The sequence below is a fragment of the Rutidosis leptorrhynchoides genome, chromosome 5 (assembly GCF_046630445.1).
Source record: "Rutidosis leptorrhynchoides isolate AG116_Rl617_1_P2 chromosome 5, CSIRO_AGI_Rlap_v1, whole genome shotgun sequence".
In the NCBI taxonomy this organism is placed as follows: Eukaryota; Viridiplantae; Streptophyta; class Magnoliopsida; order Asterales; family Asteraceae; genus Rutidosis; species Rutidosis leptorrhynchoides.
The window spans coordinates 114,058,346-114,074,083 of record NC_092337.1 but is presented as its reverse complement, the minus strand read 5'-3'; the positions used below and the strand labels follow the sequence as shown (position 1 = coordinate 114,074,083).

The 15,738-nt window shown below is 30.5% G+C and overlaps 1 protein-coding gene across 17 annotated transcripts; it reads left to right on the top strand.

Moving 5' to 3' along the window:
• Window positions 1-1,033: 1,033 nt before the first annotated feature.
• Window positions 1,034-13,298, top strand: LOC139846779 (kinesin-like protein KIN-4A). 17 transcript variants are annotated; one of them, XM_071836308.1, is made up of 23 exons: window positions 1,034-1,342; window positions 2,959-3,221; window positions 3,321-3,445; window positions 3,609-3,740; window positions 4,461-4,546; window positions 6,337-6,381; window positions 6,546-6,658; window positions 7,477-7,564; window positions 8,156-8,288; window positions 8,400-8,487; window positions 8,738-8,778; window positions 8,880-8,985; window positions 9,097-9,180; window positions 9,378-9,490; window positions 9,579-9,677; window positions 10,192-10,304; window positions 10,683-10,799; window positions 10,877-10,956; window positions 11,243-11,380; window positions 11,493-11,587; window positions 11,820-11,919; window positions 12,168-12,258; window positions 12,916-13,298. In XM_071836308.1, the coding sequence occupies exons 13-16, from the start codon at window positions 9,111-9,113 to the stop codon at window positions 10,285-10,287; spliced, it is 378 nt and encodes a 125-aa protein (XP_071692409.1). In that variant the 5' UTR covers window positions 1,034-1,342; window positions 2,959-3,221; window positions 3,321-3,445; window positions 3,609-3,740; window positions 4,461-4,546; window positions 6,337-6,381; window positions 6,546-6,658; window positions 7,477-7,564; window positions 8,156-8,288; window positions 8,400-8,487; window positions 8,738-8,778; window positions 8,880-8,985; window positions 9,097-9,110; the 3' UTR covers window positions 10,288-10,304; window positions 10,683-10,799; window positions 10,877-10,956; window positions 11,243-11,380; window positions 11,493-11,587; window positions 11,820-11,919; window positions 12,168-12,258; window positions 12,916-13,298. The 17 variants fall into 17 exon arrangements, with proteins under 17 accessions (XP_071692409.1, XP_071692401.1, XP_071692406.1 ...); XM_071836300.1 differs by lacking the exon at window positions 11,243-11,380; XM_071836305.1 differs by lacking the exon at window positions 11,820-11,919.
• Window positions 13,299-15,738: the final 2,440 nt, after the last annotated feature.

Below are 15,738 nucleotides of genomic sequence, written 5' to 3'. Positions count from 1 at the left end.
AAGATAAAGCACAAAAAGTCAATAATTTAAATTAAATGTATTTATATTTTATATTAAATAAATAATAAGGGTAAATCACAAACACTGAATTACCGTAGGAAGGGACATTTATTGTATTTTACCATGAAAATAAATGATACGAATAAATCACACTTAATGACCTAGGACTCAATTACTATAGATATATAGATACTGAGTATGAATGACAATGAATCAGATTATATCATATTCACATTCATACTTATTAATCAAAGTCTCACCCGTATCCATATTCATTTAATTGTAGTTCATTTATCCATATCCATATCCATATCTAATAGATTATTCGTGTGAATGGATATCCATTGAATAATTCATCGTTAACTTTTTTTCAACTTAATACTATTAAAAGTCATAGCTTGTTATAAATTTATATAATTACGTAAAAATAAGTCGTAATATATATAACATACATGCTATGAATCACCTAACTGACTAGTTACTAATAACTTGTGTTATATATAAACTAATATACGATTTGATGACAACATAAACACCATATATATATTAGAATGTGATCATCTTCCGAGGTACATTGATTGAAAAATTAATTAAATATACAAAAAATATCCCGCCATTAATATATAAAATATAATAAATTTAACTGCAATAAAAAGATGAAATAAATATGTATATTATTAATGAAATAGTATATATAATTGAGAGTAGTTTTAATGATATATTTCTATTTATATTATATTTATAAAAATATGTTTATATATTTAATCATTTAAAATGAAGTCAGGTTCATCAATAGATTACAAATTTCATAATGTATCATGAATTAGTCAAATCTATCTATCTATCTATCTATTCTATTTCTATCTATCTATCTATTCTATCTATTACATAATATAAATCTTGAAGGAATCTCACGTGTCATTCCTTAATCTCACCTTAATCATATGTGCTGACGTGTTAATCCCTAACATAATCCTAGTTAACACTAATTAACAGATTACATAATCCTGGCACATTCGCTCCAGAAATCCCAATAGCTTAATCTGCCCAGAAATCCAATTCCTCTATTCTCCTACGGCGGATCTATGACCCATCGCCTACAAACCCTAAACCTTAAATGATTCCACCAAAAAACACTCCTACATATCGTTTACAAACCCAATACATCAATTGATTCCACCGGAAAACACACTGATTTATGATTCGGAATGAAGATCATGCGACTGATAAACCAAAAAAACGCTCGCAATAACAACCTTTCATCATATATCTTCGATCAGAACAGTCTATCAAATGATTCCTAGCAGTCAATTATGAATTTTTAATTTAGACTACTAATTGGGTACGTTCTTAAATCAATTGGTTTTGAAATTTGATTTGGACTACCAATTGCGTTTTCATAATAATATCAATATTAGCGATTATGTAAATCAGGTACAAACCCTACTACTTCAAGCGTTTGATTTATTGGTTTAGTTAATAATGATGCTTCACATAAGTATTGTAATTCATTATCGTCTTAAATAAGTAAATACGCAACATGTTTAGTTAGTTACGTATATTAGTTATTGGTTTGATAATATTTTGATATGTATTTAGTTATTTTATTGGATCGGAGGGGTATTAGTTATTGGTTTGAGTTGGATGGTGATATTAGTAGTAATATTAGGGTTTATGACACTAACGATGATGATTGGAGGATTAATGATGAACATGATCTGGAAAATGAGAGTGGAATTGGTGGTTGTGAAAGTGGTTCAGTTAGGGTTACAGATGATGATGATGGTACAATGAAAAGCTATCATTATCCAGTAATACATGATGCTGAAAACTGCTCTTACTATATTAGAACTGGGATGTGTAAGTTTGGATTACATTGCAAGTTTAAAAGTAATAATAGTACTATTTGGTGTATATTTGTATGTTTATATATTTAACGCATTCCTTTATATGTTCGTTTGACTTATTGTTGTGTAGTTCTACTTTAATTTGTAGCTATATAATTGTGAATATAAACCTTGATCTTTAGTAGGATATGGCACTTATTAGCAAAATAGAGTTGCAAATTTAGGTGTTATGTTTTACTGATAATTCGACCTGGAGAAGGAGTAGAAAGTTCATGATTGGTGCGCAGATTGCGAATACTACTTCAAATCGTGATAGAATTAGAGAAGCAAAAGGTCAGGCTTTTGTTGTGAAAGATCAGCTTGGAGAGTGTACATCTCCATTCTTATATGTAATGTCACTTTAAGAGCGGATCGAAAGTGGTTTGGGGTTAAAATGGGTCAAAAGCAGTTTCGGGTTAAAATGGGTCAAAATTAGTTCAGGTTGAAACGGGTTAAAAGTGCTTTGGGGTTAAAATGGGTTAAAAGTAGTTTCGAAAAGATGTTTAACAAGAACGAATCGGCGACAATAAATCGATGGATTTTGACTTCGAAAAGTTAAGATTTATCAGGTAATACTGAAAATTTTGTGTAATCCGTTTTAATTTTAATCTGCTTGATCCACTCTTGATTTAATCCACTTCAAATCAACGTTTGTATTTGTGTGTTTTTTTTTAATTAGATTCAATTTAGATTTTTAATTTGTTAAATTGTGATGATTTGACAATATAGGCGAATTTTATGTGTATACAGATCATTTTTATCAATGATTTGTTGGTCAACTATGTGATCTTTTGGGTTGGTTTTGTTATTATTTTTTCTTCGAGATTCGTTATCAATTCAGAATTAGTAGAATGTAATGGTTATGTATGAATCTATGTGTTTTTGATTGCTTTGTTCTGTCAATTACGGTTTGCTGTCATTTGGTTATTATAACATATGAAGCAATCTGATGGTTAGCATATTTGGTGTATGTGGTGACCTCAACAAGGTGGAAGCAACCTGATAGTTAATACCCACTCTATTTGCACTCACCTTCTTTTTCTATTTGCTTAACTCTGTATTCCTCTGGCAGAAATAATAGAAGATGCAGGCCATACAATAAGGTTGGCCATGTTATGTATTTGGCTTGGCACACATCTTACATTCAATAAAGGTTCAAACTTTTATAATTGACGCCATAAGTTCCAGAGATTACTTAGGACGACTTGCAGTCTTTTAATTACTGACGGAGAAACAAATATACGAAAGCAAATAGAAGGGATTTTACCTTCTGATTCCATAACCAAAACCAGTTGAATGTGCCGAAAAGAAGGTTATGTACAGACTTAAAATAAGGTTATGCACAAGGCATGCATTCCGAATTCAGTTCATGTGCTATTTTTAATACTCTTCTGTTACTCGCTTATATTGTTTTATGTTTTTTGATATATGCAGGTGGTGTTATGTTCTTATTGAACCCATTAGTTTGCTACAGTTCACTACCCCATCATGCGAGAAGCAGTAAGAAGAGGGTGAAACACCCAAAATATGACCAAATGTGATGCTTATTTTGGTAGCGGGTCAGAACTGACCCATTTTATTTGGTAGCATGTCATTTTTTTAAACTTTATGCTATTTTAGACATGATAAATCATGTTAGAGATCATCATCTTATATTGTTGGGTCTAATTTTAATTTTCATGTCTTAGTTTGCAGTTTTATTTTTTATTTTATTTTTTGCAGAATGCAAGCTCAACCTTTCAGCAACAACTATGTAAGTTCATCTTTTATGTACATGTTTTGTATTGTTATATGATGATAGGTCCAGGTCGCTTGGGTTGATAAGCTATGTATCTAAGCGCTTTCACTCTGAAGGTATATTGTAATAATTATATTAGCCTATCACTATTGTTTTGCTTCACGTATACAAATTTGTTATGATTGTATTTAAAATGGTATGTCAGTAGTCATTTTGAGATTGTTAAATATAATAGAGTGTAGAAATGTGGAACTGATCATTTTGGTAACAAAATAGCAGGCTGTTGAAAATTATATAGTTTTAAGTGTTTTTATAGTTCATTTGGAGCCCCGACCACTTGGGCCATACGGTCCTACTACTTTATATGTATGTGTGCCTTCTTAGCAATAACAATTAGATAACCAATATAATTGACGCTCTAAGTCGTTTTACTATGGATGTACGTGTTACTGTCTGGATTCGCTAGAAGAACTTTTTTGGCTCTGTTAAGGTTTGTAGCTTTTAAAATACTGTAAAAATATTTTATGAGTTGTGTTAAAACATTTCTAAAACTATTTTCCGCACCATGCTCTTAAAGCTTACTCATTTGAATAGATTGATTGTATAACCCTAATTAAGTCATTAACCCTTATCTATGTAAATGAGATGGAATTACCACCTTTATGTTGTACAATATAAGTACTATTATGTATCTTACATCAGTCCACTTTGTGCTCAAAAAGGCAGTATACTAAAGATCATAATGTCAGGTCATATATTAGTTTTCATAATTTTGTTGGACCTTGCTTGTGTGCTAAGGCAATAACATGTATTAGTTATATATATGTTTTCTAAAGATTTGTTGAAGATCTGATAGTTGTTGAAACAAAGTCTAAGAGCTCAGATACAAGAAGCCGTTCAAAAGTGCAAGTCGTGTAAAAATGTAAGTTAACTTTCTGTCACTTTGTTATACATTGATGTATCAACAACTGATATATAAGCACAATTATTCCAGCATTCACCAGCACATGGTGAATTATAAGGTTAAAAGTGTTTTAGTCGTCTATATGCACCCATGACCCATTTGGGCCATATGGTGTCATATTGGGTATCTGCTGTTTTCTACACGTTCATTATGTCATGTCAAATGTATTGTCAAGTTTTGATGTTTTAAAAATGAGTTTTGAATGTATTTTGGTTAAATGAGTCATTTTGACTCATTCATATTCATATGTAATTGTATATAATTTGACCCACTTGGTAACTTCAGGGATTTGAAAATACCAACACGCTTTAAATATGCTTTTGAAGCTGTGGAATCATTTTGAGTCACTTAGGTACATTGGATAATGATTTGGGTCATCTACCAATTTTGGTGTCATGTTGAAAAAAAGTGTCAAAATGACTCTCCGGCCTACTTTGCGGGCCCGTAAATTTCATACATCCATAACTTTTTAACCGCAACTCTGTTTTTGACAAATAAGTTTCAACAAAAACGTGAAAGAGTATACTTTCCAGCGGTCATAACCTTGGAGATTATTTTAAATGTACTTAAAGTGGGATCGAAGCTGATAATAAATGACGCGTAAAAAAATTGGTCAAAAATATGGGCGTTACTCTGTACATATTAACTGACCTTCCTTTGCATAATGTTTTACAATTATACAAGTTGTTCTATATATGAGCATTTAGTATCTCTATCTCTATCTCTATCTCTATCTCTATCTCTATCTCTATCTCTATCTCTATCTCTATATATATTAAAGTAAACACACAATTGAGTGACAAATCCTCTTAAAAATAAATTATAGCCATCCAATCTTTTAACCACCCTTAATCTCATCCATCCATCACCACTAATCTAAGAATTCACGTGATATGTATGGATTGAGCAGACAAATTCTCCTTAATACCCCTAAATAGCTAATGTAACACGGGAGTAATTAGAGAATTTAGGGTTCAACCCAACACTTTATTCCACGCTCCATTCTTCTTCCATTCATAAGAAATTCGATCGGATATCCAATTCCAATTCCAATTTCAAATCATCCGATATCCACGAACTATGCAGATATAATGAAATTACTTTGTTATTGTTTAATCAGATCAATACTCAATCGATCGAGTGATCGTACGTTCAGCTACAAGTCCATCTGTTATCTCTTCTAATTCTCATACATGTTTATGTAATCAGCATAAAAGGCTAATTAGGATAATATTGTTCGTCTGTCTTGAAATTAATCACATTGATACGATTATGTCTGATGATTGTCCAGGTTATATTAACATTTTCAACTGTAGCGACGTTTAAGACTAAACCTCAAAAAAAAGCAAGTAACAAATTTGCAGTATGTATTTAGTAATGGATATTGAAATGTTGCTCGATCTTTGTTAACCTACATGTTAATAAATTTTAAATTCTGCTTTTAGATTTGTGTCTGTGTTTCAATCAACAAATTTTTTATATATTTGTCCATTGTATTAGTCACTGAATTTTGATTAGCATCTTATTAGTCACTGAATTTTGATATATTTGTCCATCGTATTAGACACTGAATTTTGATTAGCATCTATTTCTTCTTGCACTTTTTGAGTAACCCTGTTCAATCTGATATTTTGATTGAATAAGACCAAAAGGCTGAATTTTTAACTTATTTACAGAAATATACGTTTTCTGGATTTTTGATGAATGTGAATATGTTAAGTAATCATTTTGTTTCTTATGTTATTTAGATATTCAAGCATTTAGCCACTTTGGAAGTGGAAGATAACAAAGAGGTGAAAATGGGTTATTCTATTACACTTGTCAGTAAAATTCAATATCATTTTATTTAATTATCTTTATCATCTCGAGTCTTTTTGAGAAAAATGTTGTTATTTTTACTTGCGTTTTGAATACTTTTTTGCATGAATGATTGTTATATAAGATTGTATTTTTGCAGAACTTCAGTTTCAACCCGTATTTTGAAGACTCAAAACTGACCAAAAAGTTTACATTTATTCACGAGGGATCCGTAAAAGTTATATCTACACCCATCAAGTGAAAAGAGGGCAAGTAAGATCTCATAACTATTATTGTATAATTGTTTAGTAGTGGTGGCAACATTGACCCATTTGTTTTGCTTATATATTGGACTATTCATTAATTTGGTCTACATTCTGGCTCTAATGGGTTAAACACGTAACTGAAATTAGCTAAAAATTGAACTGGTCAAAGGTATCTCAATGTATATATTTATAATGCATACAACGTCCTAAATCATACCAAAGAAAGACCATACTATGATGAAACTATTCAAACTTTAAAATTTAAATATTAGGGTCAACTCGACCTGGCCAAGGTTGCAAAAAATGGTTGAGGGTCAATTAAACTTGAATTGTAATGGAAAAGATGGCTTGTGGACCTAAGATATTTTGATGAAATTCTGAGTAGACGAGTTGGAGTTGGTCAAAAATTGTGTAATTACCACTGTTTTCATTCCCAATAGTAAAAATATGTTAATTGTGATATGTGTCTATGTGGGTTATATTTCCAGTTTTGACTCGAGTACTGCATAGGCATAACAAACCATGGATGTAATTGTTGATCTTTATAGCATTAACTATTATGTGTCTACACATGGAAAGGGCATATGCTAATTATTTGTCAATTATATTTATCTTCAAAACGTACAAAATTAATGACAAAAGCAATTACTTGAGTTTACTCAATCAATCACAGTTGATGATAAAATCTATTTTTATGTGTTTCTTCAATCAGATTGTCTATTTATCATAATTAGGTTAATATAAAATTGTGTATTAATCGGAAACGATGAGAATTTGAGATTAAACGATGCCTGAATTGACACATGATTGTTAAATTAATGGCAGCGATACAACGACATCATATGGATCAGTTTCGTCGCCTGCGTTTTGGTCTCAACATGGCGATGATATCAGCTATAATCAGCTTCAGGAGGTATTTGAAATTTTTAGATTCATTTTAGTTGTTCTAATTGTTTATTTGGCATTTTATGTGTTAATATATTTTGGTTGTGTATAGATCTTAATGATGTAATGAATGTAAGGATTATTTTGATCACTTCTTTATACAGTAGTTGTGTATGTCTGATTAAATATGTGTGTGTGTGTGTGTTATTATGTTTGTTCATGTATTGGTTCAAATCAATGCTGATTGTTGCTGAAAGCAGCTTTAGCTTAATAGTAGCTCATTATTAAGACCAAGAGTGGTTAAGTTGAACACAATAGCGCTAAATGGTTTTATTCATATATATATATGTGTTTGTGTATATATATATATATATATATAGTGGTACGATCAAGAGGGAAGTATAATAATATATAGTGGTTTGAACTGGTTGATGACCTTCTTTATTGACTGGTTTATGAATGATGTTGCTATAATAGCTCAAAGGAGGCATATATGATATATGTTTCAAATTGTTTTGTTTATATTTTCGATTTATATCAAATGTAGAATTGCTGGTGGTCATATGTCTTTTGCCATTTACGGAGTATCTACCTTAAGGTGTTTGCATTTGTTTGACAGGTTAGCTTTGATCAAATAAATGGGAGATGAACGAATTTGTGATTAGTTCGTTATGTTTTGTTTAAGATGAATCTGAAGTAACTCTACAAGTTTTTTTCGAATTCATCACATTTGATTTTTTATTGCTAAATAGGTATTGAATTGTTATTATTTTTGTAATTATTATTTGGTTTTGCATATCACGTGATTGCTTAAATATTTGATGTCGGAATATTATGTAATGTGGTTGTGTTTGATCATGCAGGTAATTTTAATTAGGGTAATCTCTACACTGGATCAATTGCCATTTATTTTCATGTTTGGCAGCCCACCTAAAAAGCATTCATGACAAGGTACTCTTTTTAGAGTCTATCAGGCCACCTACAATCACCCTGGGACCCTGAACAAATCGATTTCATTATGGCCATATAAATGAAATTTAGTATAAAATCTAAGAACTTGGAATCGGGTGAATTTGAGGGGAAAATATCTCAGGGCTACCCTTAGTTCAATTCACGTTTTAGTGTAATCTAGGAAATTGATGTTTACTTTGTGACTTTGTCATAATTCATAACTTCTCGAAATCTATATCAATGCAAGCAGAACTTTGTGCTCGTGGTGGAGGTTCTTCTATAGAACTACAGGTATAATGTCGTAAGAACACTTAATTTTTCATAGTTGTATCATGTGGGAAAAATTTATTTTTTAATTTCTACAAAAATCATTGTGTGATAAACTTATTCAGGTTCTATAGGGAATGAATTTCTTGGCTTGAAGCTACTAATCAAGATCTATGTATGGAACTTCATGAATACCGAAGCAGAGGTGTAGCCATCGATCAATCTGAAAAGGTTTTTAAAATATTCAATCTTTAATAACTTCTGACACCCTTCATAATACATCATCAATTTTGCTGCAATAAATTTTATCTTATTTGAGCGGGTGTTAATATTTCCATGTAGGTAATTCGATTTGCATGAAAAACGAAGGGCTCAAATGTGGTTTGAAGAGTGTTGATTCTTCTGATTATCAGATGAGTGAAAGTGGTATTTATGACTACATCTTTATCAATATTTTTCATTTAGCATGGAAAATGGTCATTTCGGAGGGGTTATGTGACGGGACATAGTGGGTTCGGGTAAAAAAATGTGCCTGTTTAATGATTTGGTAGGTTAGGTTTACACGAAACAATATTGTCAAAAATTTGTTTATATAAATAACTAAATTTATAATATGATTATAGGTGATTCAGGGGTGATAGAGGAAGAAGCAGCTAAAGAATGGGAGCATACTCTTCTACAAGACTCTATGGATAAGGAGTTGCATGAATTAAATAAACGTTTAGAACAGAAAGAGGTGTGATATTATATTTCTTATGTGCATCTATGTATATGTATAGCTATAAATCATAGAATAACTATTTGTATGTACTTATTTTCTGTAGTCGGAAATGAGACTTTTTGAAGGATTCGATACCATGACTCTTAAGCAACATTTTGGAAAGAAGATTATGAAACTTGAGGACGAGAAGCGAGTAGTGCAAGTTGACATATATACCCAATCAAACTACAATTTACAACTTGAACCAGTTTTTTATTATTATTATTATTATTATTATTATTATTATTATTATTATTATTATTATTATTATTATTATTATTATTATTATTATTATTATTATTATTATTATTATTATTATTATTATTATTATTATTATTATTATTATTATTATTATTATTATTATTATTATTATTATTATTATTATTATTATTATTATTATTATTATTATTATTATTATTATTATTATTATTATTATTATTATTATTATTATTATTATTATTATTATTATTATTATTATTATTATTATTATTATTATTATTATTATTATTATTATTATTATTATTATTATTATTATTATTATTATTATTATTATTATTATTATTATTATTATTATTATTATTATTATTATTATTATTATTATTATTATTATTATTATTATTATTATTATTATTATTATTATTAATTTATTTATTTATTTATTTATTATTCTAGTACAGATAGAAAGGGATAGATTGCTAACTGAAGTTGAAAGCCTTTCTGCTTCTTCAGATCTCAAACACAAAAAGTCCGAGACGTGCACTCACATAAATTGAAGTCTCTTGAATCGCAGGTTAATAGTCAAATATATGTGCCATGGAATTTCTGCCCGTCTATTTTTTAATCGGTCAATTTGGGTCTGTTTCATCTTTAACTGGCTACATAAAAAATGTTAGCTTTACAGGAAACAAATCAATTGAGTAGAAAATCAGTTAATATCCTAAATAATCAAATTTCAAATATATAAATGTTTTTGTCCATTCAGCCTGTTTTACCACCTCTAAAGGAAGTTCACACTTTGACACACATGATATATATAAAATTTTCAATATTTTTGATTTGGGTTCATCCCAACCCGCACCCATTACCAAACCCACCTTTTTACTACCTATAATTAATTTTAAGAACCCCGCTACAAATTTTAAGTGTTTTGAAATTCTTCACGTTTCAGATTCAGGAGCTTAAGAAGAAACAAGAGAGTCAAGTTCAGCTTCTGAGGCAAAAACAGAATAGTGATGAAGCGGTAAAAAGATTACAAGATGAGATACAATTTATTAAGGCACAAAAGGTGGGGATAAATATAAATTGACTGATAATTCATGTTTTCTTATATCAAATTATGTACTAACATAAATATGATTTTAGGTTCAACTACAGAAAAAGATAAAACAAGAGGCGGAACAATCCGCCAGTGGAAAGCATCTCGCAAGAAAGAACTTCTGCAGGTAATTATATTTGTATCTATAGTTTAACTTAGAGGAGGCAAAATGAGCAGTCAAGTAACGGGTCATTTTTATTTTTTGCGAACGGAGGAGTGTTTATTTTTCTAGGTTGACTTGAAATGATTTCTGTTCAAAAAGAAGGACTTATGTAAAATTACCATCTTTAATACGAGCAAAAAACTGTTATTTGATGTTCGATTATAAGTTCGTAATTAGAAGTGATATTTTGATATAATTGATGATATGTAGTGGTAAAAATTATAGAGTTCTTATGACATTCTTTTGTCAGGTGCAAATATATTTTTAAAATGTGGTTGCAGTTGCACCCGTTCTGAAAACAAAGGTTGACTTTATAAGTTAAATTACTCTCAATGATTAGTCAAAATAAAAGTCACATTTAAGAGATATGTATTCAACACTTTTGCAGGTACCATCATTATTATAAGTCAATTCCTTTATATATATTGTTTGCAAATATCTATAATACAGTAATATGTGTGAAATTTGCTCGAAACATGTTTTCCTTTTCATTCTTGCAGGTTGGTCAGAAAGTCGGGAGCAAACTAAGGGACAAGCTAATGTTGTAGGTGGCGAGATGGGTGGGTCAAAGGGACAAACTAAGGGTTCAAAGCAGGTTCTTTTTTTTTTCTTTTTTTTTTCACTTTAAATAAGGAGCCAAAAACCCCTTTGGACGTTGCATGTTTTAAGTTTTATACATGAGGGAAAAATGGGTGGGTCATTGATGTCAAAATTACCTTTCTAACTTCAAGTTTGTGTTAATTTAATCTAATCACTATCACTTATGTTCTATTTATCGTTTCGAAGGTTATGTTCTTTTTTGCTCTTTTAATGTATACCATTGTTAGGAGTGGAGAAAAGACCACAAAACTTTATATTTATCGTTTCGAAGAATGAGTTTGTATTCTCAACAAGGACAGTCAATCTTCGTGTGTTGTTCTCTTTGAAGTTAGTAGTTACCGATTTTCCCTTTACGTTATCCAAAAGTTATATATTCAAATATCAAGTTTTGTTAACTTTTATGCTATAATTGTAACAGTATGTCGATTGAAATCTGGATTTAATAAACACCACAACTTCATAATATCTTATTCTAATGACATATCATGATAGTAAGATTTGACACAGGTTTAGTTTCATGTCCTTGATGTTATTCTTGATGAAAAATATTATTATACTTGAATTGTGGTTTGCAGAAGCTATACACCAGAAGTTTATCTTTAAATGGAAAGTTATGGCCTATCTGGATGCGTGGAGCTCTTTGTAGAAGCATTGAAGGACAATGAGGTACATACTTTCGACACTTTAAGCACCAATTGCATACTCACGTCTAAATTTAACTATAAAATGTGAACTTTTTGCGCCCCCTGTGGGTTACTTTGAATTATTATTTATGGACACAATCTTATAAAGATCTATTCGCATATTTGTATTCTGATTGTTTGTTTTTGCCATTCAAATATAATACTACAAGTGGGTTTCTACTTAGAGTAGCAGAGAAAGATGATGCAAAAGAAGTTAAGGAAGCCATATAGTAGTGCAGTTAAATGACGTATAATTAACGTTTCAGAGAGATAAACGCCTTTAAATGTCAACACGAGTAGGTTCCATTGGGTTGGATCATGGGTCAAATATGAATGGTGTCAAAATGGGTCTTTTAGTTCATGCAAAACATCTCACATTAGGCTACACGCATATACTGTTTTTTAGATTGATAACGCATGTCCACGTATATAAATAGGCTTGACATGTTTCCTTTATCATTTAAACATATTACAAAAGTTTTTATGTGTAATCCTGCGAAGTCGCGGGTTATCAACTAACGTCGTCTTTAATTCATCTATCTATATGCTATATTATTTCCCTTTCAGTTTTACTTGATACATGTGTCTGGTACAATTCGATTCGTCTTGAAATTATGCTTGACAAACCGATGGTTTTCAGTCATGCAGGGCACAGTAAATGGTTTCAAAAGAAAAATGATTGCATAAGAAAAATGGGGAAGGATGACATGATAACTCAAAAGTTTGTTCCTCTGTATTCTTTCTCCAACTGCCTCATTCTTTTTTAGTCTTGGTCACCTTCTTTAGATATTTGTTAATAGACAGTGGTTCATCATCATCATCATCTCTCAATTCTTTGATGAACGCTACATTTGAGTTCTAATATGCCCTAACAGTATACTTCTCCCCGACAATCAACGGTTAGAAATTTCGACAAATAATTTGTTACGGTTATGATTCGGGTTATAATTGATGACTTAAATTTACCACTACTTTTTGTGGATTGCGAGGTAGTTACAATCCCTTTATTGATATCATTTATGTATAATGTATGTAAATTTTTTAATTGAGTATCCTCTTATTGAAGTATTGAGATTATAACGGAATAGATATACTTTTAGGTAATTTTAAAAACCTTTTTAATTAAATCTTTATTATTATTATTGTATTGAATGGATTGGATGGATGTGTTGAGGCTATGATTTTTTCCTTTTACTTGATATTGAATGCATTGTTAATCTTTAACGATATGTTGATTTGGATAAGATCATATTTTATAAACCTAGGTTATTTGTATTGTAGGATATATAGTAGTGAATGTCATTTGATCAGCTACGGTCTATGTATACATAATTCTCTTAAGAAGCATAAGGATTGAAAAGGAATGAGTGCTTTGGACTTCTGAGGTTAAAGTTAAACAAGAGTCGCTTATCAAATGAAAAGTTCAACTTCACTAATTAGTGTTTGGAGTTTGCAAGCTTCAAGTTTTAGTTGTTCTTAGTTTCATTTCAAGAGTTTACGTTTATTGTTCCTTGATTCTTATCAAGGGATGCATGGTGACACCCCAAACTACGAGTTGGTTAACAAGTCAAAGTCTTAAACGGGAAAAACCACACAAGTCAAGTAGCATTTTGTTGTTCTGTAAAGAGTAAGAGTAAGACTGGAGTTTTTAATCACTCGCATCCAAATGGTCTTTAAGTCGCGCTCAAGATGCTGCAGTCAACTAACACATTTCTATCAAATTCAAAGGGTAGAAGAAGATGTGGCAAGCTTATGGGATGACTAAATCCTATATGCTCATAATGTGAATTCTTATGTAATGGGTAAAGTTGTTATTAATTTTTTTTCTTTTTAATTTTTTTTAAAAAAGGAATTGGTAATGGGCCAGAATTAATGGGTCAGTGTAATGAGTAAAATTGTTATAAAGTTTTTTTAAAGGCATTGGTAATGGGTCAGAATAAACGGGTCAGTGTAATGGGTAAAGTTGTTATAAAGTTTTTTTTTGTTTTTTTAAAAGGCATTGGTAATGGGTCAGTGTGTTATAAAGTTAAATTTTTTTTAAAGGCATTAATAATGGGTCAGAATTAATGGGTCAGTGTAATGGGTAAAGTTGTCAACAAACTTGCAATTCATTAAAGACATGGTACTTGAACAAATAAAAAACATAATCATTACTCCCTAAATTGAGTATTGTTATTGAATTTTATGTTGGATATCTCCCTGCCATTACTCATTGTTTCTAACGCCACATGCCCAGGATATAGGAGCATCGTTAGTGCAAGTATTATAGACAATTTAATAAAAAAAAAACTATGTTAAAAGCAATCACTGATATGAATCACTTATATGTATTGTTCATATCTCATATACACATTTTAATATTTATATTTATCAACCAACAATGTAGGCGTTGGATGTTCTACTGATCCTGTATTTATTGCATCGCCATCCGGTGTTTCATGTGTTCAAGTGTTAAATTTGGACAAGTCCAAATGTAAATGCTGAAATGCTCTACTATTCAACATATAATGATTCTGACAAGTCAACACAGATTAATCCCTCAAAAAATCTGGCGAATTCGCGGGTCTTCAACGAACATGTCAAAGGAAATTATCACTACTGAAACAATACTCATGCTACAATACTCAATAAACGTGGTCTGATTATGCAACCACACATTATCACTACTAACACACAATACTCATGCTACAATACTCAATAAACGTGGTCTGATTGTGCAACCACACATTATAAATGTTTAAGTATTTTATATTATGTTCAACTTTTAAAGTTTTTTATAGACATATATGGTTGGTTTTTAAATTTCAAGTACATACATTGGATACATAACAACTAACATAACTACTTACATTAAATACAATAATCATAAACATTATTTCTTTACAAATACTCACATAGCTCCGCGAATTCGCGGGTCCTCCACTAGTTTGAATAATAATTTGCATTAAAATGTTAACAATTTCAGGGTCATGAGAACGGTTTTACAGCTCCAAATAAGCAAAGGCAGAAGATTGCCCATTTATTGCCATCATAATACACTTTGGAAAGATAAACTACTTAGGTATGCTCACCATTTCAAACTAATTCATATATTTAGTGCATTTTTATAGAGTTACCTTTGTTGTAACCTATAATGTCTCAATACACGATGCCTCATGTTACTACTGAAAGGACCCGTTCATATACATTATAAACGATTCACAATAGTTGATTACATCGCGAGATATTTGACCTCTATATGATACATTTTACAAACATTGCATTCGTTTTTAAAAGACAAACTTTCTTTACATCGAAAATTGACAGGCATGCATACCATTTCATAATATCCACTATCCAACGAAAAATTGACTTAATAATAACCTTTGATGAACTCAATGACTCAAATGCAACGTTCTTCGAAATATGCCATGAATGACTTCAAGTAATCTCCTTAAAATGAACAAAGGCACAGCGGAAGATT

Excerpts from the sequence above, each read along its gene's own strand:
- LOC139846779 (XM_071836300.1), top strand. The coding sequence starts at position 9,111 with ATGAAAAACGAAGGGCTCAAATGTGGTTTGAAGAGTGTTGATTCTTCT. Across the intron at positions 9,181-9,377 it reads TTATCAGATGAGTGAAAGTG|GTGATTCAGGGGTGATAGAG; the intron begins GTATTTATGACT and ends ATATGATTATAG. Across the intron at positions 9,491-9,578 it reads AACGTTTAGAACAGAAAGAG|TCGGAAATGAGACTTTTTGA; the intron begins GTGTGATATTAT and ends TATTTTCTGTAG.